The following is a 26879-nucleotide window of genomic DNA, read 5'->3' as shown; positions in this document are numbered from 1 at the left end:
ATTCAGAAGCAGACTGTAACTAGAAATTGAAAAATATAACGCGATCCTGGTCTCGGCACCAAATCTGTTCAACTCCCCTCAAACTAACCCACCCACTACGTTCCTAAATGTACCCATTTAACCACAATAATCCCCAGTCGACCACGACCACGCTTACTTACTGTGCAGTTGGCGTGATTATAAGATTATATGTGCACAACCGGTACATATGACTCACAAACCAAAGTATTAACTAGGAAGATTATGTTTGACAAACATTCAATAGGACTATCTATAAACGTAAAATTTATGGGTCTAGAATCGATATATATGATTTATTTCATAGTGGAGTATTAGCGGATGGTATTATATAGACAGCAGCCAAACATGTATGTGGCAATTGTGACCTATAACATAATAATTGTAACTTATGTCAATTAAAGTTTGTAAAATTATACTCAGCAGTGAAGTTTGCACTATATTAATTTATATATAAAGTGAAAAACATAAGAAATGAACATCGAAGTCCGCACACGATGGGCACGAGCAATTCGACCGTCTCCAGGATAAACTGGATAGACTTTAGTTGACTAGACATCTAGTCATATATGGAATTGACTAAAATATGAATGAAGCATACGGTGTTTGTGAACAAAAGGTTGTAAGCAAACTCACCTTCATTCAAATTTGTTTACAGTAGAATTGGTCTTCAGCAACCCATGCTTGCCGTAAATGCTACTATGCTTGTCGTAAAAGGCGACTAACGGGATCGTGTGGTCAGGCTTGCTTACTTGGTTGATACATGTCATCGATCCCAATTGCGTGGATCGATGCTTATGATTTTAATCACTGGATTGTCTGGTCCAGACTCGATTATTCACAGACCGCCGTCATATAGCTGGAATATTGCTGAGTGCGGCGTCCGTGGTTCGAATCCCATCACGGGACTTGAAAATTTTATAGCCGCTACATTGGCGCCCAACGTGGGGCTGAGCACGTTCCACAGATGATATCCTTACCTTGTCTACCCGTGAAGATTCCGGGGTAGAATAGGTCTTCAGCAACCCATGCTTGCCGTAAAAGGTGACTATGCTTGTCGTAAAAGGCGACTAACGGGATCGGGTTTTCAGGCTCGCTGACTTGGTTCATACATGTCATCGATCCCAATTGCGTGGATCGATGCTCATGATATTAATCACTGGATTCTCTGGTCCAGACTCGATTACTTACAGACCGCTGTCATATAGCTGGAATATTGCTGAGTGCAGCGTTAAACCACAAACCAAAAAAACGCAAAAAAACAAACACGACGGCAGATTATAATTATGACAAAATGTAATGTGCTGCTTAATGATATACCGTCATCCTGCCAAATATTACACATCAACCTCTGACACATCAGCGAGTTTGACCACCCGATCCCACTAGTCGCCCCTTACGACAAGCATAGTCGTCTTTTCCTGCAAGCATTGGTTACTGAAGACCTATTCTACCCCGGATCTTCACGGGTCGCCATCATGTGTATGGTAATGTACCATGCTCTAAGAATTCATGATTCATAAAGCTGATAGATAAATGAACCATTAGTGATAAACTAACGACCCTGAACATCCCACCAGGACAACAATCTACCTTTACGAATCCTCAGTGCCATCCTGACTGATTTGAGCAAGTTATCCTTGCAATTATCTTAACAATGGCCCAATGTTCCTCCAGCCTGATCTGGTCGAGTTGGACCGCAAATAAAGCTCCTGCTTGTGTTCACTGCGTCGGAAATAGGTTAGAAATAGGAAGGTCCACACATCACTGTGAATCTTCACATACAAAAAAATCGGCCGATTCGTCAAACTGTTTGTTTCGCGCAAAACATCCACCACACGCCAGAGTGCCAGACACTGCAATGATGACTTCAGCGAAGCAATCAAGTTGGCGACGCCGACAGGAGCTTTAAGCCTCTTTCGAAGTTAGATAGTCAATGATTATATGAATGCGACCGCCCTGGACGTCGTACCTATCATATTGTCCTTCACAATGACTAGCTTCTTATTGATTAAGCGAACATGCTGTTGAACCAAAACAGATGGCTAATCATGCACTGCGCGATTGTCTGTTCACAGGCTACGGCGAGATATCAGTGTGATCGGACGGAGGTGGCATGAAAACGAGACTTCTACTACTACTACTACTACTACTACTACTACTACTACTACTACTACTATCAGTGATTGAAAAGTGGAAAATGGCATTAGTGTTTCAATTTGACCTCAGTGTAAATGCTGACAATGGGTCGGTTGACCCTATTATTTAATAAAAAACATCATACACAAACATTTGAAAATCATAACATATCATAAGTATTCAACAGGTTGTAGAGATAGACCATCAAGTCTATGAGATGGCTTGACATGGTTATAAATAGCATAATGATTGATCAAAATGCTTAATCACATGTGTACTCGAAAAATCTAGGGGAATATTCGTGAAACATAGACATGAATACATTAAAGGAAGATGTGCAGTGATCCAGTTTTATCATACAGTAAAGTACGGTTATAACGAACTCAAAGGGACTACCAATTTTAGTTCGTTATAACCGTAGTTCGTTATAAGCATATATACAGCATAACTACAGCAAATAGTCGGGACCAAAAAAGTAAGTTCGTTATATCCGTCAGTTCGTTATAAGCGTGTTCGTTATAACCGTAGTTTACTGTATATATATATAAAGCTTAATGTGGGAGAAAAGCACGGTCACAATGTACATGTCCACCAATTAACTAGACGATTGCGCTTACTACTTGGTACATCAATGAAATCATGATAGCAGCTTTTAGAGAGACAACTTGATAAGTAAGGTGAGGTGAGGTGAAATTGGGTTTAACGTCGCGTCCAAGATTATTGCACTTATATAGCGACGTGCATGCACGTGTATGTGTGTGTGTGGCTGCTTGTACTAGTCCGGACTGATGCCGATTTATAGTGCTAGCTCACTGAGATACCATGCCGCAGTTTAACATGAATACCCCACTCAGACACAGTATACTGACTCCGAGCCAACCAGTCCTTGTTTTAGCCCCTTAATGCCGAGCGCCAGACAGGGTAAAAACAAGTACAATCTTTTAACGTCTTTTTTGTATGACGCGGCCCGGGATCGAACCCCGGACCTTCCGCTCTCCGGGCGGACGCTCTACCACTAGACCACGGAGGCGGTCAACTTGATAAGTAGTGAAGAAGAACACACAGGATTTCCGCAGATAAATGTAGGTCAACCAAGGCCTCAAGAAGGAAGTCAATAATTGGCTATGACAAGGTTCTGGACAGTGCTGCAGTTTATGATTGCAATCTGATCTAATTTTATGTACTGATGTACTGATGTACTGAATACAATGGTTGTACTCGATGCTATAGCTACCAACAGGTTTGCCTTTTATTTTGTCTCTTTTAGTTATACATACATTACATTAGTACATTCATTTCAGGAGTTTCAAGGGACCATCCAATCTGGATTCCAAGCACAGAACGACATTTGCAGAACAAAAATGAATCACAGGATATCTGGATATCTGTACGTGGAAAACAATTCATCATTTACAGCAAAGTGCTGCGAACTTGATATTACGTTGTTATAGAACTTTTTATCCACATTTCAGAATTGTTTCGTTAAAGATGAAAATGCCAAATCACCAACTTACCTTGACCAAGGATACAAAGAAAGATGCATAAATTATGAACAGGCCTTTGAATCGGTGACGGTGGATAAATATATTATGTAACTGTAAGGAAACTACAAACAAGTGTGTAAATCAACAGATGTTGTATAGATAGAGGTTATCACGCGAGTGTGTTTGGGGATGGTAAATATCCTGCATTAGGAATAAACATTGTATTTAGCGAGCCTTGGCGAGCTAAATACATAGTGTTTATTCCTAATACAGAATATTTACCATCCCCAAACACACAAGCGTGATAACCTCTTTATCATATAATGTCATTCTTTAATTATGTGCTTCAAAATCGCTTTCCCTCACTCACAAACATTACCGAAACATTGCGAGTTTTCCTGGAATGCGCGCATTAATATTTATTACGTCACAGGGTAAGTGATGTGTCAGTCGGACAGTGAGAGTAGCCAATATAGTTCCAACTGAAATATGTTTCTTATACAGTGGCGAAGCAACATATACGCAAAAACAACAATTGTTTTTAATTGTCTTTCGCGACAATCCATCGGTCTGTCCGCTAGAGTAACTGCCCTTTGTCAAAGGGAAACTACTCTAACCCTAGTCTATGAGACGTCACGGCCACGGTCAGATGTTGTTGACAGTCGGTCTGTCCTGTCATAACGATAGGAAGTGTTGTCAGATGTACACACAGCGACAAAACGAAACAAGGTAAAATTTCAAACATATTTCCGCCAAATCCAACTATTTTAATTTGTGGAGGAGGTTTCAAGCCGCAGAGGTCTACAAGCACAGATATGGCTACTGATCCCGCTTGGCTAGGTCTCGTGCCCTCGCCAAATTGTTTCGAAATGTATATCTCCAAAGTTGCCAAAACTTATAAAATGCCTTAGCTACGTCACAGTTAGACACCGATTTTCAGTATATTAGACTGTTCTTTTGATAATGATAGCAATTATCTCTGTAGTTTATCCAGATTCCGGATGGTTAATTCTGACTCGATCGCCGAATGACGAGTGCGACGCCGTGTTTGTTTATAATCAGTGAAAGTAGTCCCTACGTGACCTTTGATATTTGCATCTCTATCCGCATATGACCCCAACGGATATCGTTTTTATCCGTTGGCTTTATCCTGCCGAGAAACCTACCCATTATATGATAAACACTTCTATTGGATATGTGCAACCAATATTAAACTACATGTACTATATCCAAAATAGAGTTGATATCTAAACTATAGCAAGCGTACTTTCGAATAGAGATCCTAATAAAGTGGCATTGGTGGAAAAAACATGACGTTTAAGACGTCACGAGACGTTTTCGTTCAGTGCTTCGAGGCGTCTAGATGAAGAAACAGTACATTTATGTTTTCCTAACATTGTAAATGTATGAGCTAAGGCGAAAACATTTTTACAGTATCTTATGAAACGAATTATTTCCTGTTGTTGGTCTGGTCACTAAGCAACGCAAGATGTTCACCCTGCAAAGGCATATAGACTCCACACAGAAATTTTCGGCCCTCTGTCGAGTTAACCTCATGTGATAGTTTATATGGATGAAGCGAGTGCAAATATTCATGATAAATCTCCATATACTTTCGTCGATGTTTACCCCAGAGTATTTCCCCCTGAATCATATAGATGTCAGCACTATGCGCAAGACCATGCGCTAGAGTTGGAAATGTCAGCTCCACATTTACTCTCTCCTTACGGAAAATGGCTGCCAAATACCGGAACTGGTCGGCCATCTTGGACGGAATATACATGACGTCACACGAACTATGATACACATGACTCATATCCCCAGAGTTGACAGTATACGTTTTCACGAATTTGCTCACGTGGTTATTTCCCGGTTCGTTGTTGTGTATCCTGACCACCGTGTCCATAGCACGATTAACAGCCTTCTGACCGAATTCATGCTTCCACCAAACCCATCCATCTTGTACGTTCTCCGCATCCCGTCGGTCTAAATGCCCGTGAGAAGGCATCCATATCCTGTCACGTGGTAGGTCCGCGATATTCCACGAGTTCAAGAGAGTGTCGTCCGCGATCTGTAGGTAACCTCTAACGTCAAGGTTAAACTTGGAGGTCAAGGTCAGACACTCCCACATATGATACCAACCTTCTTTAATGCCCTCTATATAGAGAATATTCGACGAGGCGATGGATTCGATGATCTTGGCCTTGAATCGGTCCTGTCTTGGGCCGCAGTAGATGATGTGAGCAAAGTATCGTCTGTGAATTGCTTCTAGAAGAGGAAGATTGTGATAGAATTTGTCAGAGTTGAAAGTGATGATGAGAGCAATGTCTGTGATGACCGATGCAGGTGATGATGAATACGTGAGTTGCGGGCACAAAGAGGTCATCGTGGCAGATATGTTGGAGGTGTCAGACAGTCTTGTTGAAAGCAAAGGTGGTCTCATCAGCCCAGAGGTAGCGGTCAATGTCCTCGGACAATGTAATTCAAAATTCACCCTTTTCGGTTCTCTGTAGCCAGTGGCTTCTAGATCCGACAGCCAGGCTTGGAGCAGGTCTTTGTCATCAGTCGTCATCATATTCTGGTCCAGAAGGTACCAAATCAGCTCTTTCACACATTGGAACAATGTGCTGTCCATCTCACAGTCCCATGGATCCATTACATCTTTCAACAGTGATTTCATAACTCGGGATGTGTTCCTTGTCCGATACAGGTGTTGGTGGTTGTCCCATTTTGGTATAAGTCCTACAGCTCCTCCAACCTCCCACAGCAGCCTCTGTGACAAAACCTGCCCCACCCCCAGGCTAGACGGCAGGAACAACATCCCCATGGACCAGAACCCTGCCACATGGTATATAGTGGGGACGTCATCTAAGTCTGTGTACACGTGGTCAGGGAGGAATACAGGTGGGAGTCTGTTGTATACCTGTTTAAGTGACTGCAGGTGTGTTGACGTTTGTGGATTTCCGGGTAAAACGGGTCTTACCTTCTGTTGAATCATGGGTCTCACATTATCTTGAGCACAATATCGAAACAGCTGTCGATTTGTGCTATTTGTTCTTGTATTTTGGAACAGAGCGTGCCTATTTAAGTAACCCTTTCTGTCGGCATAGACAACGCCAGCCGTGAGAGGAGTCAGGAAGAAGCCACGTGCATTTTCTTCCGTGTTGTGTGTGGCACAGCGGTCATAGATGACTGCAGCTCCCCAAGAGATAACAGTCAAGAATCCCAAGAGCCTCTTCCGGAGTTTATTGTTGCCAATCAGCTTGACGACGTCATATTTTTCAGCTGCGGGATCACCGAGGCTTACTGTGTAACAAGATGGTTTTCTGTGGAAGAAACAAAATCTTTTAACGTTTAACACTGCAAACAAGAAAAACGACGTTTTTCCGAATATGGTCATTGGACGGAAAAACGACGTTATTTGGATGTTTTCAAACCATCGTTTTTATGTCCAAATAACGTCGTTATTTGACATCGGAATTTACTGGGAGATAACGATATCATCAAGCTCCTCCCTTTCTTGATTGACATTGTCAATTGACATTGTCAATCAAACAACAGCGTCTACCGATATTCCTACTTCTCAGATTTCATTGTTCAGTTCTCGCGTGTTAGATTACAGTTTGACGCTGTACTCGAAGCGCTTAGCAGAAGTACTGAAATCAATCGTTCTGCGCATGCGGATTGCTTAATGCCTTGTCCAAATTTTCTGTTCTGTGCATGCGCGATTTCGCGTATTGTTTCCACCATGTCACCACTATTTGACAATGATTCATAAACACTGTATCGTGATAAGTTCGGAATCGTACAATGTCGCTTTAATTTATGGCACGTACTTGATCGGCACGCATTTCCCATTAACTAATACAAGGATAACGTTAATAATTTTAGTCAAAATAATTAGGAAAGCGCAAGGCTCAGGAACGTCTGAGTATAGGAAAAGGATTTATACTTTCGCAAGTTACATAATCGTCAAATACGCAAAAGAATATCAACCGGCTTTTAAAACATATTTTTGAAGAAGGTGATCTTGGTGTATATTGCCAGATATTATATGCATATACATTTTTCCGATGTTGCTTATTTTAATGTTGATTATATAGTTTTAAGGTTCGACCTCCTAATTGACGGGATTCCACTTTCTCATTTGTACGTGACACTTAAGCAGTGTCCTGTTACTGTAATCAGATTAGTTTCAAATTCCTAAATGGACATTTATAATACTAGATAGTGAGCCTAACGCTTACTCACCGGTAGAACGTAGACAATATCGCTAATAGAGATATCACGTGTTTGAATGTTAATACTTAAGACAAACACTCATTATTTTTGCAGTGACGATATAACACTAGTACTTATACACGTTTATTGGTGACTTTCATCAGTTTTGCTATTCATTTTAATAACTTTGTTTTCACATATACAAGTAGCAATACCCGACTAGCCTGGCATACTTACTTATGGGGCAGTTTTAAATCTTGTACTGACTTACTCTGGTGTTCCTGAGCGAAGCTTATTGGCTTGGGTGTTATACCCCGTTTTTCTGGTAATCCCATTATTACTTCACTTTTATCTAATGACACCCTGTTCTCTGGATCACGGCTCCGTGACTATCCATAACAATTAAGATGAACATTCAGATCAAGAACATGAATGAGTTTGTTTTGACGCCACAGTCAATCAAAGACCAATGATGTGCGGTTTGATTACACACTTCTACCAGGCCGAACATCTTGAATCTTTATGTTCACCCGATCCCCATTTAAGTATCCTCTGTGTGGATATTCCTGCCGAAAAGCCCCCATGTACCCGGGAATCACATTAATACATTCATGCGCGGCATTCTCTACCTTAAGAAAATCATAGTTAACATGCTTATCCAACTCGAACTACCATCCCGCTCAAGATGAATGTTTTATGTAATATCCAACAGACCCACATTTTAACACACAGACACACAGACACACAGACAGACACACAGACAGACAGACAGACACACACACACACACATACACACACACACACACGCGTGTATGCACATCGCTATAAAAGTGCAATAATCGTGGACGCGACGTTAAACCCCATTTCACCTCACCTCACTGTGCAATTAGTAATTGCGACCACCATGTTCCAATCGTCTCAGTGATCGAACGATTGGGAAGTAATTGTAACTTGTGTAAACTGCCGGGCAAAAGTAAGTATACACCCATGTTTGATGGTGGTTAAAAATGAAACAAACAAGAAATGGTTATTCCATGGAGATATATTTGCTTCGGGTATCTTAGGCGATACTACATGCATCATATCATGAGTGTCTCACAACAGGTGACGTGCACATGACGTCTTAAGGAACACGGGGGTCGCAATTTCACTGTACACAAGAGTGATATTAGAATGACAGGCATTTTCTTTTGCCCGGTTGTGGATATATATATATATATATATATATATATATATATATATATATATATATCCTTGGAATATAATTTTAAACAGTTTGAGAATTGGTGTCGTTATTTTCTTTTACTGTTCTAATATATTTCATACTGTACAGCAGTAATGAATAGTTTCCTATACAGAAAGCATGATCTATGAAACGGTTTCTGGTAGTTCGTATCACTATTTGGACGACATCAATTTCATTAAAATCAGCTCTTAGTTCTCGCTACCGCTAAACAAAGATCTGAGGACATTCCATTACGGGTCACGTCAGACCGACCTTGCGCGAACTTTGACCGACAAAATGAATGACCAATCATAAGGCAGCTTACAGCACAAATTTCAAATTGGCGACTACGCTTCAAAACATATTTTGACAAATTCTCGATAACAAATTTGAAACCTGAACAAAAAACATTCTGGATTGGCTAATATATGGTCTAGATTGTAAGGATTCAGTCGTTAAACACGTTACTATCGTTCGAAAACCCCCGTTTTAAAGGTTTCGAGATTGCATGATTAGAAATCACATTCCGACTGTCACTTTCATAATCTGGTAAGCGATGCACTGATTGGTCGGATGAAAGGTCGTTCTGACGTGACCCCTAACGGGATATCCTCAGATCTTTGTTTAGCGGTAGCGAGAACAAAGGTCTGATTTTAATGAGATTGGGACGACATCCACCTCGTGTCTGCAATCCGACTATCCCCTCTTCCTGGTAAGTTACATCATGTCAAGAGGTCTTTGTGTGTCAAAGACGTAAGAAAATCAGCTGATGCCCGATGCTGAAGAACCGTGTTCACAGATGACCGACTTGGTATTTTACTGCACTGACAGAAACTGGATATACCTACACACAGCTATTATAGATATTTAAATAACCCCTGATCAAATAGATGCCCTTCGTTAATCTCTGTGTGGAGTACCGTATATACCTGTGATAACGATACCGGTGGCGATGCTGATGATGATGGTGGTGGTGATGATGATAATGATGGTGACGACGATGGTGATGGTGATGGTAATGATATACTGATATCCTTGCATTTTACAGTGGTGATAAACATTATCTGTGATTGCAAACTTTAACATTTGAAAAATGAAAACACATAAAGTTGATCATATCATCAAGGCCGCTGGCGTTGCCTAGTGGTAAAAGCGTTCGCTCCTCGTGCCGAAAGTCCAGGTTCGATTCTTTGCATATCATAGGCACAATGTGGGAATCTCCCGCCGTGATATTGCTGGAATATTGCTAAGGCGGCGTAAAATCCGACTCACTCACAAACTCTCATAAATTACTGTGCCATTGCTAACCAAGGTTCTGCAGATGGCACCGGAGTATGTGAAGATTCAACTCTCGGTTGGTCTTCTTCTCACTAGGCGGCGCTACTGGCCATGGCCTCGCTAGGTCGTTCATTCACCCACAGGGCTGTGTACATGAATGGCGGCACTTTCTTAAAGCGGTTGTCAAGTAGGGGTTTATGTCATGGGAAGTTGACCTCAACCGATTCCAGCAGTCCTGCTTTTATCTGATCCATTGACCAAAGTTTGTGGCTCTGTGACAACACGTACAAAAGAAAGTCTTTGTACAGGAGATGCAATGGGCTATTCATGACATATCACAGGTTTTTACGGATTGTGAACCGGCCTCGCGATGTCTAATCCGTTGTCCTCGCGTAAATATTAACATATTTTCGAGATCTGTCTGAATGAATGGCGTGACAACATTCAAGAAGTTCGTTAACGATTATGTGAAATATAAAGATGATTCCTCCGCAGAAGCCAAATCTTAAGTTGTTTGATTTTTCGGTGGCATTTTCAATAACTGTTGTTCACGAGAGGTTCCTGAATACATTAATCGAGATTACGCTATCCGCATGGATGACTCAAACAACCAATAAAACAATCAATCAACTTCATAAAACAATACAATCAATATAACAAGTAAATCAATCAATAAAACAACTCAATCAAACAATTTAATAAAACAATTTAATAAAACAACTCAATCAAACAACTCAATCAGATAATTCAATCATATACCAATCAATTAACTCAAACAATGTAGTCAATCAAACAATCAATCGTGCTTTCTAAATGCAAGAAAATGGAAATCGAGTGACGGATGCTTGACTCATTGTAAGTCTTTGTACGCCATTGTATCGTTGCTAGTGGTACCAGATACAAGTTTGGGCGAGACGAAGCATTGGCGAAGCAAAGAGTTTTATCAGACGTCTCCTTGAGGGAGACTGGTATCACACCTGTGATCCCTGACGATATGAAATATGGCATTGCATAACAGGTCTTCAGGAACCCATGCTTGCCACAGAAGGCGACAATGCTTGTCGTAAAAGGCGACTAACGGGATAGGGTGGTCAGGCTCGCTGACTTGGTTGATGAATGTCATCGTATCCAAATTCGTGATATTTGATTATCAATGGACAAATTAAAGCCAAAACTTATCTTATGAATTATTGGTAATGGGCAATGGACAATGGGCAAACGGGAGGCCGGGGTAGTTAGCGCCAATTACTTGTTGGCTTCCCTTGTTACGTTTCCTCCTTTGCTATCTTTTTACTTTTGTTGTTCTTACAGGTACATATATATGTTCTCTGCCTCATAGCGTTAATTCACCTGATGAAGGAGTAAGTTTTTACTCCGAAACGGTGTGTTCCTCATAGTAAAGACGTTGACATCCATACATTTTCTTCCTTGTGTGTATCACTTCTTAATGCCTTCAAAGCCTCAATCTAGCTTCGTTTTTAAATGTGGAGATATTTGCGTGGAATATAATATGGTCATGCCTATAAACATTTGGGTCTTTGTCTACATGAGCATTTACACATAAATTTTATAGCTAATGAAATTGCTAAATCTGCAGGGATGAAGTACACTTTATAGAAAGCTGTGATCTTTATTCACACTTTAGATATTCGTGATTATAATGGAGATCTGAAGTTTATCGTAATTTTCCGCAACTCTCACCTCCGGACCAGCTGAACGTCTTAGTGCATTCTGATGCCATTGTAAATTTCCAGGCTGCCCTCCTTTCTGTGATGTTTAGACGGATGAAATCTATTGCGTTATAATACTCTCTGTTTGCTGATATTTAATATGTACATATTGTAAAATATTAACGATAATTTAAACGTGTAATTCGATGCATGCAATGCAATGTGAACATGAGTGCGGATGCATGAAGGCGGTTATAGTTATAGTTATAGTGCGATGGATGCAGGGGAATGGTAGGAGGGTGTATGTATGTGAGCATGCGCATGTATCCATGATGGCTAACCTAGACATAATGAGATGGTTGTAGGGATAAAGGGGAAAGATGAATGCGATGTGTGTGCGCGTGTTGTGATACGAGGGTTGGCAAACATGTAGTGTGATGATTGTGTAAGTAAGTTAAGTGGTTGAGGATGTGGCAGGTATGAGTATTGATACATGCAGACTTGGTGTTGGGGAACTGGGCGTGCCTGTACTGATGTCTTTTGTTTCATTCACTTATAGTGTTTTCTTTTACTCAATAAATGTTTTACGCATTTTAATGACTGAAAATGTGGTGTCTCAAAGGTCATACTGGCCGGGCATTCTACATATCAACCCGAACAACGTGCAATTCTTCTTCTTCACTCTTCACACACACACACACACACACACACACACACACACACACACACACACACACACACACACACACACACACACACATTAATTGTTTTATTAAATGTATCCTCGAGAGTCAGTAAAAAACTGTAAATCTCACCAAGTTTCAGCTTTCGCCTCTTCCTTTGTGGAATGAGGTTTCACATTTGTAAAATAATCTCTGTTATCTGTCTGTACCATCAACTTAACTGCCCTCACCACCTGCAGTTTTCCCGTCCCATATTGCCAAGCAGGTGACCCACAAGGAGGAATACGGCCCTCCCTCAGTCCAGAAGCATGAGTAATACTGTGCCTAACACAATAAGTTGTGAATATGTAGCCTTGCTGTGGCCAAACATTTTGTAACAATTTGGCAAACTTTTCTGTAAACAGCACATATAATTCAGTTTTATTTCATCTTAATATATCAGTTGAATCCCACTTGACTTTTGAAGATACGGGTTAGAATAGGTCTTCAGCAACCCATGCATGCCGTTATAGGCGACTATGCTTGTCCAAAAACCAAGACAGCTACGCGATAAATCGCAAAGAACAAAGAAGAAGGAACCGATATACATGTATATTTCACGATAAAACATTGTTCTATCATGACGTCATTTATGGAGATTTGAACATGCACTCGCAACTTGAGGACGTCGTAAATTTGACGTTATTGGTGAGAGGGAAGTGTCTAGTGAATTGTTCCCAATAGATGGGGGAGGTAGATAAATGCAATTGCCGGAACAATCGCATCCGAAAGTGAGAGCGAAATGACAATCGTTATTTGGAGAAAAGGTACATATAATCGACGAGAAAATTGTGAGAATATGCGGGGAAGACCAAATTCAAACCCTCCTGTTCAAAAAATGAATTTATCTGGCAATGACGCGGTCGGATTCTATTCAGGGAGTCATCATAATTTAAGTACGGGTAAATATTTTTAAAGCGTGTACTTTTTCCTAATTTAACGACCTTAAAGAGGCTGTACGTAATGTTGAAATCTCATATAAGAAATAAACGAGACGTGGTCGTTGTTTATCGTACAATAAACAACTCCCACTCGCGGTTTGTTTCTTTATTACATGACCATATACACTGACATTATATCACATGTTTATCAGTTGACAAAAACGGCATAAGCCTTTCCATCATCACAAGAAACCCTTGCCAAATGTAGCGCCAACTGCACGATTCCGACAACACCAGGAGCATGTTTCATTATTCACCATAAAAAGATGATGACACTTGGTGCTCGCAAAAAGGCGAGCTCATCCCGATCCACTAGTGGCACCCGCCACAAACACATGGAAATGCAAGCCAATTGATCACCCGAAAAGGCACGGAAACACACGGTACAAGTCAAAATAGAGAGTTGCATCAGACATCGTTTTGGTCATTGATACGTCAAACCATGAAATGCAGTCTACACGTCCAACACAAAGCCCAAGCCAGGACTCGAATCCTTTGAACCCGCCCAAACAACCCCCTGAGCACGAAGCTTGCCGAAATCCAAAGTTCTGTTAATTACATACAAAGTTACACCTAAAGTAATCTATACTAGTTCTGAAGTAAATCGTATTTACCCGCATGAATCGCCTTATGTCATAAACAGATATATGCACACTTTCTGACAGTAATGTGTGATAAGTCACGCACCAAACCTTTACTCTCGATATACATGTTGCTCTTACTTAAAACACTATTGGGCTAACAAGATACGTATCCTGATGTGCTATCATTCTAATTTGAAATAATGACATAAATAGTTACCACTCATCCTTCAATATTTTTCAAGGTCGGGTTAATCACAAACATATTTGAATATATACAACGGCTATACTTACTTATCTTTATACTTAAAAGCATTAGGTTTGTCTGTCATACAAACCCCGAAACAAATACATTGTATGTCCAATACAGCCCAAAATTTTCGCAAAATGAAGAAAGTCTCTTGGCTCCTTTTTATTATATTTTATAACTATTGTTTAACAACTGGGTTTTTTTCTGTAAAATATGTTCATTTCTGAGATTAGGTGTTATTCTAGCATGAGGTCTGTGGTACGTTCACTGCATCAGCGTTGACATAAATATGATATTTACATATATAAATACAGACAGAGAAAATGCTTAGCATTTATCTTTTAAGGAAGAAAGTGGGACTTGCTTAATACATAATCAGACCGCCTCCGTGGTCTTGTGGTAGAGCGTCCGCCCGGAGAGCGGAAGGTCCAGGGTTCGATCCCGGGCCGCGTCATACAAAAAGACGTTAAAAGATTGTACTTGTTGTTACCCTGTCTGGCGCTCGGCATTAAGGGGCTAAAACAAGGACTGGTCGGCTCGGAGTCAGTATACTGTGTCTGAGTGGGGTATTCATGTTAAACTGCGGCATGGTATCTCAGTGAGCTAGCACTATAAATCGGCATCAGTCCGGACTAGTACAAGCAGCCACACACACACATACACGTGCATGCACGTCGCTATATAAGTGCAATAATCTTGGACGCGACGTTAAACCCAATTTCACCTCACCTCACCTAATACATAATCATGTGGACATTTATGTATGGACATTTGGATGAATATAGATATACCTCCTTATAGATAGTGATCGTAGATGATCGTAGAACGTGCATGAAGAAAATGGAATAATTATGTGAGTAATCGGGCAAATACCACGTATAGAAATATTCAGCCATATTGCGATATTGGTTTCCAACATACAAGACGGACCACGAAATCATGACTTGAATTTGGACCTTGCTTTCTGGTGTGATGTAACACCCCATCATCTCCTGTAGAAAAAGAGCTAAACGCACGAATAAAGATCACGAGATGAAACTGATGTATACATCTGGACATATATTTGCAAAGTGTTACAACATTAATTCATCAGTATATATGTATTTTGCGCAAAAGGATATTGTAGAATCGACGCTGACATGCGCATATAACCTATTCAACAGTGCTGTCTATTCAGGAGAGTCTGTCTGAAGAAATATAGACATGCATGGGATCTTTTGGATAGTTGTACTTCACGGTTAGACTAACGCTTAGTCTCTGAAAATATTGTTTTGGTTAAAACGAGAATATATATTTAAATTTAAAAGGAGCCTAAGTGTGACGAAAATTTCAACCTGAACCTGTTGAACATCTAGGCTTGTTTCATTTGGGGCTATACGAGGGCTGGCTGAAAAGTTCTAAGCCTAAGTGGTATATCTCAATCGGATTGAAACAAACTTTTGCCACCAACAAGTACGATCATTTAATGAATCATAGACATAAGAACTGCAACTGTAGTGTTATTATTGTCTTTGTACCAGACCATCTTGTGAACCTACCCACTGAAATCACCAGAAATGGACAAAACTGGCTATAGGGCAGTCATCAAGTACCTGCAACTGAAAGGGCTAACTCCAACACAGACACATGCTGTCATGGTCTCCACTTTAGGGGATGATGCTCTTTCCTTTTCAACTGTAAAGAAGTGGGCTGCGGAATTCAAGCGTAGCAGAGAGAGCCTTGACGATGACCGGCGTCCAGGAAGGCCTTCAACAGCAACCATTCCGGAAAAAACATTACCCGGGTGCATGACATGGTGATGGCTGATCGACGATTGACCACTCGACATATTGCCAGTGTGGGCATCTCTTATGAGAGGGTTGAGTACATTATCACCAACGAATTGGGAATGACAAAAGTTTCTGCAAGATGGGTGCCAAAGCTCTTGACAGCGGATCAGAAACGTGTCAGATTCCTGACGTCCCGTGACAATTTATGCCGTTGTGAAGCAGATCCCGATGATTTTTTGGCCCGATTTGTAACCATGGATGAGACCTTGATTCATCACTTTCAACCAGAAACCAAAATTCAGTCTAAACAATGGAAGCATTCGGAATCACCAGCCCCCCCAAAAGCCAAGTCGGTTCCTTCTGCTGGAAAGGTGATGGCTTCAGTCTTTTGGGATTCCAAGGGTATTCTGCGGATTGACTATCTTGTAAAAGGCCAGACTATCAAAGGAAGATATTATGCTGACCTACTGAGACAGTTACGTGAAGCTATCAAAGCTAAGCGACGGGGAATGCTCACTAAAGGAGTCCTGTTCCACCAAGACAATGCTCCTGTTCACAAATCGGTGGTTGCCATGTCAGCGAAACTTGAATGTGGCTTCGAACTCATTGACCATCCCCCTTATTCACCCGATTTGGCCCCGTCAGACTTCCACCTGTTTCCCAAAATGAAAAAGGAACTAGCCGGTCGCCATTTTCCAAGTAATGAAGACGTCATTTCCGCTGTGAATGACTTTTTTAGGGTGGCTGATGAAAATTTATTCTTGACCGGCATCGAGGCCTTGCAGCATCGATGGCAAAAGTGTGTAAACCTGGAAGGGGACTATGTGGAGAAATAAATGAAAACCATCGACTTGGTACGGGTCTTTCACAGTTAGGCTTAGAACCTTTCAGCCAGCTCTCGTAGCATTGCAGTAAGGCCTGGGCGGAAGGGAAAATAATATGGTTCAGGGACTGTGAGACAAACTACTTCACGGTCTGTATCGCCGTCGTGATCTTTATAGCTACGAAATTAGACCAATCTGAGACAGCGACTCGACACCTGTTTGCACCCATCAGATACCAGTCACTACTGTCAGTACTTCTCTCTCCAAACGAAAGACAATACGAAAAATGTCGGAAGTGTATATTTTTAATTCTTCCAATTTACTATTTAGATTCATGATTTACCTTTAAAGTAATTATATGTATCTCATGTTCCAAAATGTATTATAGGTATCTGTGATGCTGGTACCGTTTTGTCGCCATTGTGTAGCTTTTGTGGAGTTATTATGAATATCAAATACATGTCTTGAAATATGGACTTGTAAAAGAGTTCATCAATGAACCATATGCAGTCTAACCCATTTAATTGGCGTGTATGGATATATTATCCATATACTTATACACACTTATTATGGACATATACAGAATTTCATGGAACTTTATTCTCAAAAAAAATACCCGTGAAGATCCGGGTTAGAATAGGCCTTCAACAACCCATGCTTGTACGAAGGCGACTAACGTAATCGGGTGGTCAGACTCGCTGACTTGGTTGATGCATGTCATCGTATCCCAATTGCGTAGATCGGTGCTCTTGATGTCAATAACTGGATTGTCTGGCCCAGACTGGATTATTTACAAACCGCCGTCATACAGCAGGTATATTGTTGAGTGCGGCGTTTAACAACAAACAATCAAACAAAAACTATTATTAAACACCTTCCAACAATGAGAAATTAAACTTTTATTTTCTACATATTCAGTTTTATTTATAAAATAGTTTGATTCATAATTTAATCATTGCGTTGTTTTCTTGTCTGTCATTCAATGCACATGTTCAAACCCCTGAACTCTTAATATTTCATTTTTCACAAATGGTTACGTTAGTGAGTTGCCTCGATCTTTTGTTACCTACTCACACGAACAGATTAAAATAATTTGTTTGTACTATCATATTTCAATTTATTTAATTCATAATACGAAATTAAAAAAATTAAAAAATAATTCATCTATCACAGTATAGACCATATTCGTATATATCACTATCTGATGTTAGGGTTTTATTGCAGAAATTACAATGAATTCAAAATGTCGAAAGATACACAATTTGCCATTATTTGAAATGCAATATTTCTCAAGTTTAAAACTATACAAAGCATAATATAATGATTAGAATGCCTGTAACGGACAGTGTTTAAGAAAGAAATATTTGTCGATTTGACCCATTTTTCAGATATGCCCTTCAGTTGTATTATTGTATATCTCCAGATAGATGTTTACATTGTAATTCTCATTATTTGTGGATAATTCCAAAAAAAAACATAGAAAATATATATTCTACCATGACGAAAGAGTACAGAGTATACAATAACTCGCAATTGTTCAAAAAGAGATTTCAAATCACAATAACATATCTGATATAAACAAAGGTGGTGATGCTTTAATCTCTACATTGTGCCCTTGTCTGTGAGCCCTTGTTCTATTCAGCAAACAGCCCAAACCCGAAACTCCACAATATATCTGATTACACTCACCATGATGGCCCCTGCTGGATTCTCCCAAACGTCAGTTCTCCATGCGATACTGACACTCTTGTACGTCTCCCAGACCATAGAGAATATATTTAAAGGAATCCAGCTCAAGTCTAGAACGATTTGGCAAGCCCAGATTGCCTCAATTCTATCCATGGAAGAAAGCATTAATAAAACAATATTGTTCTTGGCTCCTTTAGATTATATTTTTAACTACGAAAATTTTACTGACACCGGTACTGTCCCTGTTGAAGCTATTTATAGCTCGAATAAGAATTTCGAAATATCGTCCATTGTTCGATGTCAATACATCGATGACAAGTGAGGATATCATATAGTAATCGTTGATGACGCGCTACACTATAATAAACATTACAATCAGGTTGACTAGTATGTATATACATTACTACAGTGAACATGTACCTGATCATGCCCTTCGTAATATCAAATACTAATATGTTATTGTGTGATGAACTTAACTGGATTATTGGTGACATGTGATATTAATATTCCATCAATTTCTTTCCTGGTTGGTCTATCCATGTCCACAAAATAAAATTAAAAATTAAAAAGGAGGACAGAACAATTCTTAATTTCAGAATAGAGCTGTGGAAATCTAGACTTTCCCAATCATTGTAGCCTTGCGTTGGTCTCATTTTTTACTTTATTCTCTTGGGTCTACGTCACAGCTCATACCACACAATAACAAGACCAGTTTGTCCCCCGCCGGAGCTCCTGGATTATGGTTATATCGGAGTATACCCAGATCGCCTAATTTCCTAACCAATTAATACGGTCAAGAGTAAGATCTTCCGGACGATCATTGCACTAGAGGAATGTGGATTGTTGATGAGGTACAACGTGTTTGGAATTGGGAGTTGAACACTAAGCACTTATAGAGAAGAGCTCACCATAAAACGTTATGGACTCGCCGAAGGACTTGTGTTTTCAATTCAAGACGTACATTTATCAGGTTGAACTTCTACGACAGATATAACTTGGTTACCGCTTCCTAACTGTAACATTAACTGAACTTTACGCCTTTTATACAAATTTGTGATGGGGCGACAACGAGACATGTTTTGACATTGAAAAATGTCGCGTTACGGCATTGTCGCCCTTTTTTAAAATATAGAAAAAGATTATTCAAAGAGCGACAATGCGACAAATGGCCAAAATATCGCGTTGTCGAATTGTCGCGCTTTGGTTAATTTTGACACGTTTCGCTTGTTTTGTAAGGGCGTCAATGCGGCAATACGACAACGCGATAATGTCCCTTCCAAGATTCCATAGTGATCCTTACAAATAAAACTGAGTTTATGAAATAGAAGTTTAACATGCCAATTAAAAGATAAAGTGTAAAAATACGCCGATGAGTTCATCTGCATGCCGAGTCTATACGCTGTGATTAACAATAATGCTCTAAGCCAATACATTTTGTCAAATGTATGACATGTATTACCTGTAGGAACATATTGCTTATACTCGTCCATGTTTTTGACGGACAATATAATTTACATGCTTGGTTATAGTGAGGACAGGCATCATTGTGTGTTTCCGTGCTTTGTTCAGATTAACAATTGACTTGTCCTTGCATGTGTTTGTGACGGGTGCCACCTGTGTGGCAGGATACGCTCACCTTGTACGCGTTGGATTGCCTGAATCACTTCGGATTTGTATCCAACATCAGTCTGATACACCGTGATATAACTTAAATACTGTTCAAAGTGGTGTTTAATGCGATCACTGTAGTGTGTTACTGCAACTGTCCAAATTTTATGTAGTGATGTTATGTAATATGTAAAATAAAGCATATTCAATTATCCAATTGATTTGATTAGAATATACTTGCGTCAGTGTATTTTATTAACGCCCCAAACCGTATAAATCACATATAATAACAGATCATACACAAGTGCCCTAAAATAGTTCCCCCAAAAGCGAGGAACATCTGTTTTAGTTTGTTTACAAGAAATGTATTCCAAACAATATCCTCATTAGATGAGAAGGTCTGTTAAGAACTACCTGAGTAAGTCAATCACAATGACAGAGCGTCGTAATACATTTACATCAAGTACAAGACGACAAAATGGCCGACACGATAAACGTGACGGGATATATTTCCGAAGTTGTTAATTAACCTGTGGCGATTTCAAGCCTTTGTCATCACTGATCAATTGGCCGATCATTGAAAGGTGATTGTAAATATGTGTCAAATAGGTACTAAGGTAAATTCATAGATTGCTGTAGATTATCAATACGATAGTTTGGATTTTGGGGTTGTTTTTTTCTCTACAATGGGTATCCTTGAACGGGCAGCAACCAAACTCTATGACTTATCCCAGAGTATGCTAAGACGCAACGTTCAAAATTAAAGGGTCTAAATGATGAGAAACAACGCTTCTGTATGAATTCGTACTTGGTAATTCCCAGGGTTTTCCCCAGGAATGTGGAAGTAGTCAGTGTTTACGTCATTTCAAGAATACAGTCACGTGATGTGAACCACCTCTCGTCCTATGGAAAAGCCGTATATCGTGTAAACTTCACATTATAAAATTAGTTACTGTTTTAACCAAATGAAACACAACCCATTATCCGATAGAGGTAACTGTGCATAGCGGAGGGATGTGTTATCTCAATAAACTTGGTATCATGGTTTGGTTTGACTTCTTGGCCTCGTGTCTGAATTCCATTAACATGAAAACGGAAAAAACGACGTTTTCGTGTTTGCAGTGTAATACCATCTTTACAGGGGGTGAGTGAGGGTATGTGTGAGTTGGATTTAACGCCTCTTTGAAGAGTATCACATATTATATCACTGGAACCAACGGACACAAGTATGGAGCTGACAAACCCACATATTATAATTATGGCGAATCTGCGATTCGAACACATGACAAGTGGATCCTGGCACGATAAAGGGATGCAACTCTTAACAGATGGAAATTAGGGCTTACCATATAACCATAGGTCGTGAGCAGGATTAATGAATGCATTTGTACCATGGCAATGTAAAAAGAAACGAGCGCTGTTGCATTGCTAAAATATTTGCCAGCAACGTTATCCACTATTTGCCATTGGAGGCAAAACCTTGAATCGTCTGTTATCATGGTGTAACTCCATTGTAGCCTAACCCAAACTTTGCCGCCTTCGGAAAGCTGTTGGGGACACAACTTTACGCCTTACTTTCAGGCGGCCTGCACAGAGCTTGTTTTTAACTTAGATGTTGAAATCCGCCTTCCTGTTATTGTACGGAATGCTCGGTTCTGGACAAGATTTGAATCTGTTGGGTATATCAGTTAATGTAATAAGGCGATCTTGTCCAGGTGGTGTTTTAGGCTTGCCACGCCCAGGTGTCATAGCAACCCCACCCGTTTGAGGGTACATGTTTCTCAGTCGAGAAATTACACTTTTTTATTTTGGCCAAACGTTCGGGCAACGGTATCGACGTCACCCCCAGATACAACACCACGGTATTGTAAATTGTAAACAAAAGGTACATATAAATAATTAGTTCCTTTGACCTTTTTCAGTAGTTACATCCAACCTTTCCCGAAGTACACGCTGTGTTCTGATTTAATATATAACGTGCTAATCACGCTTCGTGTACACTTTGGGGCGGTCGGGTAGCCTAGTGGTTAAAGCGTTCGCTCGCCACGCCGAAGACCCGGGTTCGATTCCCGACATGGGTACAATGTGTGAAGCCCATTTCTGGTGTCCCCCGCCGTGATGTTGCTGGAATATTGCTAAAAGCGGCGTAAAACAATACTCACTCACTCACTCGTGTACACTTACCTGCTGCAAGCCGATATAGTAACATTGTCATCTTCGACAACCAGAACATTCCAGGTGTCTTCGTGTCTACGATCCGTTAGAAACCGGTCATTACCGCACATGACTATCCATCTATAAACAATAAATGAGTGAGTGAGTGAGTATGGTTTTACGCCGCTTTTAGCAATATTCCAGCAATATCACGGCGGGGGACACCAGAAATGGGCTTCACACATTGTACCCATGTCGGGAATCGAACCCGGGTCTTAGGCGTGACGAGCGAACGCTTAAACCACTAGGCTACCCGACCGCCCAAACAATAAATGATAATAATATTAACAACATAGTGATATCAGAAGCTTCCAGTCTCTAGCAGTGAGTGAAGAGATGTTAACGCCGCAGGTAGTAATATTCGAGTTGTATCCAGTCAATGATGGAGACTGGGCGAAACAATCATGCTGTTGTCATTAGCAACGTCCCACGTTGTCAGGATGCGGTGGCACGGGATCAAACAGTGATGTTGCATTGGTATTCAAACTGTGAGCATGTTATAAGGGTAACGTTATTTTTCAGGGCATTATCATTTGCAGAAGCCCGAGGTCTTGCATTAACTGCCCGACGAAGAAGGGCAGTTGAAAAGACCGAGGGCTTCTGCAAATGATAATGCCCTGAAAAATAGCGATACCGTTATTATAACTAAAATGGATGGAATTTGTCATCGAATAAAAAGAAACAATAATATCGGTTTTGAAACATTTACTGCTACCAACACGAATTTCACTGACCCACTTTTACAAATATGGAAACGTCATAGAACAAACTAGATGACGTCACTATTGAACGTGACGTCACGCATCCCTATCCTATGACGTCACTTAACAACGGGCGTGATAATGGCCCGTCGTCAAGTAATATGAGGGCAATATCAAGTTACAGTGGCCCGCGCATTCCTGATAGCATGCGGGCGTTTTAATGATAATTTTATCCATTTTAGCTATAATACATTATAATGGGACGTAAATGAAGTGCAGGATGACGTCCCACCTGTCAGTGCTCGGCCACTTGGTTTGATAGCCCTTGCCATGGGAGCGTGATGTTCTGAGGCTTGTCCACGTGATTCTTGACAGAAGAAGCAGCAGCACCCCCATCCCCACCAGCATAAGCCTGTTGAAGGCTGGAGTGACAGGAGAATGAATGAAAGATAGGATGTCGACACATGCTCTTTTCATAATCAGAATCATCTAAGGTGAATGAGAGAAGGAAAGCGCTCTTTCAGTTACATTACGGCGTGTCAACTTATGTTTGTTTGTTGTTTTACGCCGCACACAGCAATATTCCTGCTATATGACAGTGGTCTGTAAACAGTCGAGTCTGGTCTAGACCATCCAGTGATTGATATCATGAGCATCGATCCACGCAATTGGGATACGATGACATGCATCAACCAAGTCAGCGGGCCTAACCACCCGATCCCGCAAGTCACATCTAACGACAAGCATCGTCGCCTTCTACGGCAAGCATGGGTTGTTGAAGACCTATTCTACATGGAATCTTCACGGATCTTGTAACCCGTGTATTGAACTGACAAACCAAGGTTAATAATCTGGACGAATCTAGCATTCGAACGCATACAATCATTTATCGATTATCGAGTGTGGCCACATATATATAAATAAACGCGACAAAACAAAAGTCATCGATACTCTCTGATAAACATACCTTTGCAAATTACAGACATGTAGCAATCAGCAAGGTAAGGGCGAGGTTGAATTTGAAGCGAGTGATGCTGATGATGGTCCAGATGATGAGTAATCAACAGTGTACAATGAAGACTCATATATGTGACCATCCTTGTTTCGGTCTACAATAATCAAGACTTAAGTTTCTTACACTAATGTGATAAAAATAGTTTTTGTGTCTAATTGCGTGATCTTATCAAATATTAATATTCATTATGCAACAGATAACTGCATTTTATGTTATTGCGGTTAGCATATCTAATTTGACCCCTATTTGACCTTCAGTTTAATCTTGTGAGCCCCAAAAACAGAACAATGTATCTTCAAAACAACTTCTGACTACATCTAGCACATGGCCTTTATAATTTGGAGTTGAGAGTTATAAATTCATGTGAACCTATTTCAAGCAGCCCAACCTCATACAATTTTACATCTTTTTAGCGCATGATGACATTCGTTTTAAAATGTACCAAAAACCGTTCTGTACCACACCATAAAAGATAATAAAGTTCCTTTTATCAGACTTTAAACAGACTTAGGTACTGCTTGGCTTCAATCATAGCCCCTTTGGGTTAAGAAAGTCTCATTGGTGTGGCATCTGCAATATATTTTCTGGTAGGTGATAATATTTTAAGCAGAGGTCAAATGTTGTGACCTTTTGACCTCTGGTGACCTACATTTGAACTGTATTAGTCCTATATTCATACCAACATGTAGAGCATCAGGCTACCAACATTTTGAGTGGTCATACTTCACCATATGACTTTTGCTTGTAAAGTTATTCCACTTTCTGGTTTCCCCTACCCTGAAATCTAGTCCCGTGGATTCGACTCTGGGGTCCTCCTTTATGTGGTGATTACTACCACAAAGTTGTGAGTCCCGGATTGCTTTCAAAGTTTTTTTTCATCTATTGATATATGACTTTCAAAAAATTATACTGATGTTTTGCCACCCCGGGTGGTACCAATATCTGGTCTGGCTCATGGACTAAGTGTCCGTTGTACGATTCCGACCTGTATGCTTATGAAACACTATCAAATAGTTATGTCACCAAAACGAAGCGTATCCTGCTCCACCGATGGCACCCGTCACAAACACATGTAAAGGCAAGTCAAGTGTTCATCTGAACAAACATGGGAACATGTTTACATTTCAAAATCGGGAATTGCTTTTGACATCATTTCGGTTACTGATGCGTCAAATTTCGAAATGTTCAATAATATTTTTAAACTTTACTAAGGACTTGAATGCCTTAACCCTGATCAAACGACAAGCAATTGTGAGCAAGAACCGTATGACAATCTTTGAAATGTTCCATGAAAGAACATGCTTGATCGTACCTTAAAGGTGGAGGTGGAAATGTTGACATTAAAGGCTGGAGCTGCTGAATATTGCTCCGTCTACGGTTATTCTCTTTTTTCTTTTCTTTTTCGGGGGGGGGGGGGGGGGGGGGGGGGGGGGGGGGGGGGGGGGGGGGGGGGGGGGGGGGGGGGGGGGAGCACCATGAGCCTTGAGGCTGGTCATATGCCTGTTTCTGTAAAATTTCAGTGTTGTACAATTTTCCACAAAATCAAACGTTTTTTAATGACAATATGCAACGTCAACGCCAAAGAATAAACAGTCTCGGTTATCCGACGAAACAGATTCCATAAGGCGTAAAAGGCAAAAAGTGGTGAAAATTATATAAAAGTGATGACACAGGGTAACCTCGTCCTACCATGCCGGTAACATCCGCCACTCACACAATTTGCATACGAAAGTAGTGTATGAAGGTGTATGGTAATGTACCATTCCTTATTAAAATCAATACTCCATAAATATGACAGATAAATGAACTAAGTAAGGATAAGATTTATGGATGTATATATACTTGTCAACCATACTCTGTACATCACTTGCTTGAAAACGGTGTTAGAACCTACACCGAAACGTCGCTCTTAACTGTAATAAAGATTGAAGTTGTTCATCCATAAATCTTATCCTTACGTAATACTCCAACTTCTTAATGCCTATCAAAGAAGCACCCAAGGACAACAATCTACCTTTACGAATCCTCCATGTCATTGTAACTGATTTGAGCGAGTGAAGTTGTCCTTTGCAATCATCATAACAATGGCCCAATGTTCCTCCAACCTGTTCTGGTCGAGTTGGACCGCAAATAAAGCTTCTGATTGTGTTCACTGAGTTGGAAAAAGGCCGGAAATAAGGTTCACGCATCACTGTGAATTACATGCAAGAAAAAACCCGGCCGATTCGTCAAGCTGTTTGTTTCGTGCAAAACCATCCACCACACGTCTTTCAATTCCAGACGCTTCAATGTGACGTCAGCGAAGCAAACAAGTTGGCGATGCCGACAGGAGCTTCAGCCTCTTTCGGATACAGTAGATAGTCAACAAATATAGAAATGCGACCGCCCTGTACGCCGTACGCCTCGTATTCTCTTCCACAATGACTATTTTTGTAAGCAGCAGTCTCTTAAACCAGAATAGATGGCATTGTACTGAGCTGATCATACATTGTCTGTTCATAGGCGACGATGAGATATCAGTGTGGTCGGA

General features: G+C 40.4%; 1 protein-coding gene across 1 annotated transcript in view; it reads right to left on the bottom strand.

The window, feature by feature from the left end:
- The window catches only part of LOC124140221, a 48938-nt gene extending 22059 nt beyond the window's left edge, over window positions 1-26879 (bottom strand). The window contains exons 1-4 of the mRNA XM_048395869.1: window positions 26364-26879; window positions 23627-23756; window positions 22604-22714; window positions 5271-6967 (exon numbers count right to left, since the gene is read on the bottom strand). Coding sequence (XP_048251826.1) covers window positions 5271-6967; window positions 22604-22714; window positions 23627-23756; window positions 26364-26538 — 2113 coding nt within the window. The 5' untranslated portion in view covers window positions 26539-26879. The remainder of the gene's footprint in view (window positions 1-5270; window positions 6968-22603; window positions 22715-23626; window positions 23757-26363) is intronic.

This window comes from Haliotis rufescens, unplaced genomic scaffold (assembly GCF_023055435.1).
Source record: "Haliotis rufescens isolate VD_foot unplaced genomic scaffold, xgHalRufe1.0.p SCAF_15, whole genome shotgun sequence".
NCBI lineage: Eukaryota > Metazoa > Mollusca > Gastropoda > Lepetellida > Haliotidae > Haliotis > Haliotis rufescens.
This window is presented reverse-complemented; position numbering and strand designations above follow the sequence as displayed.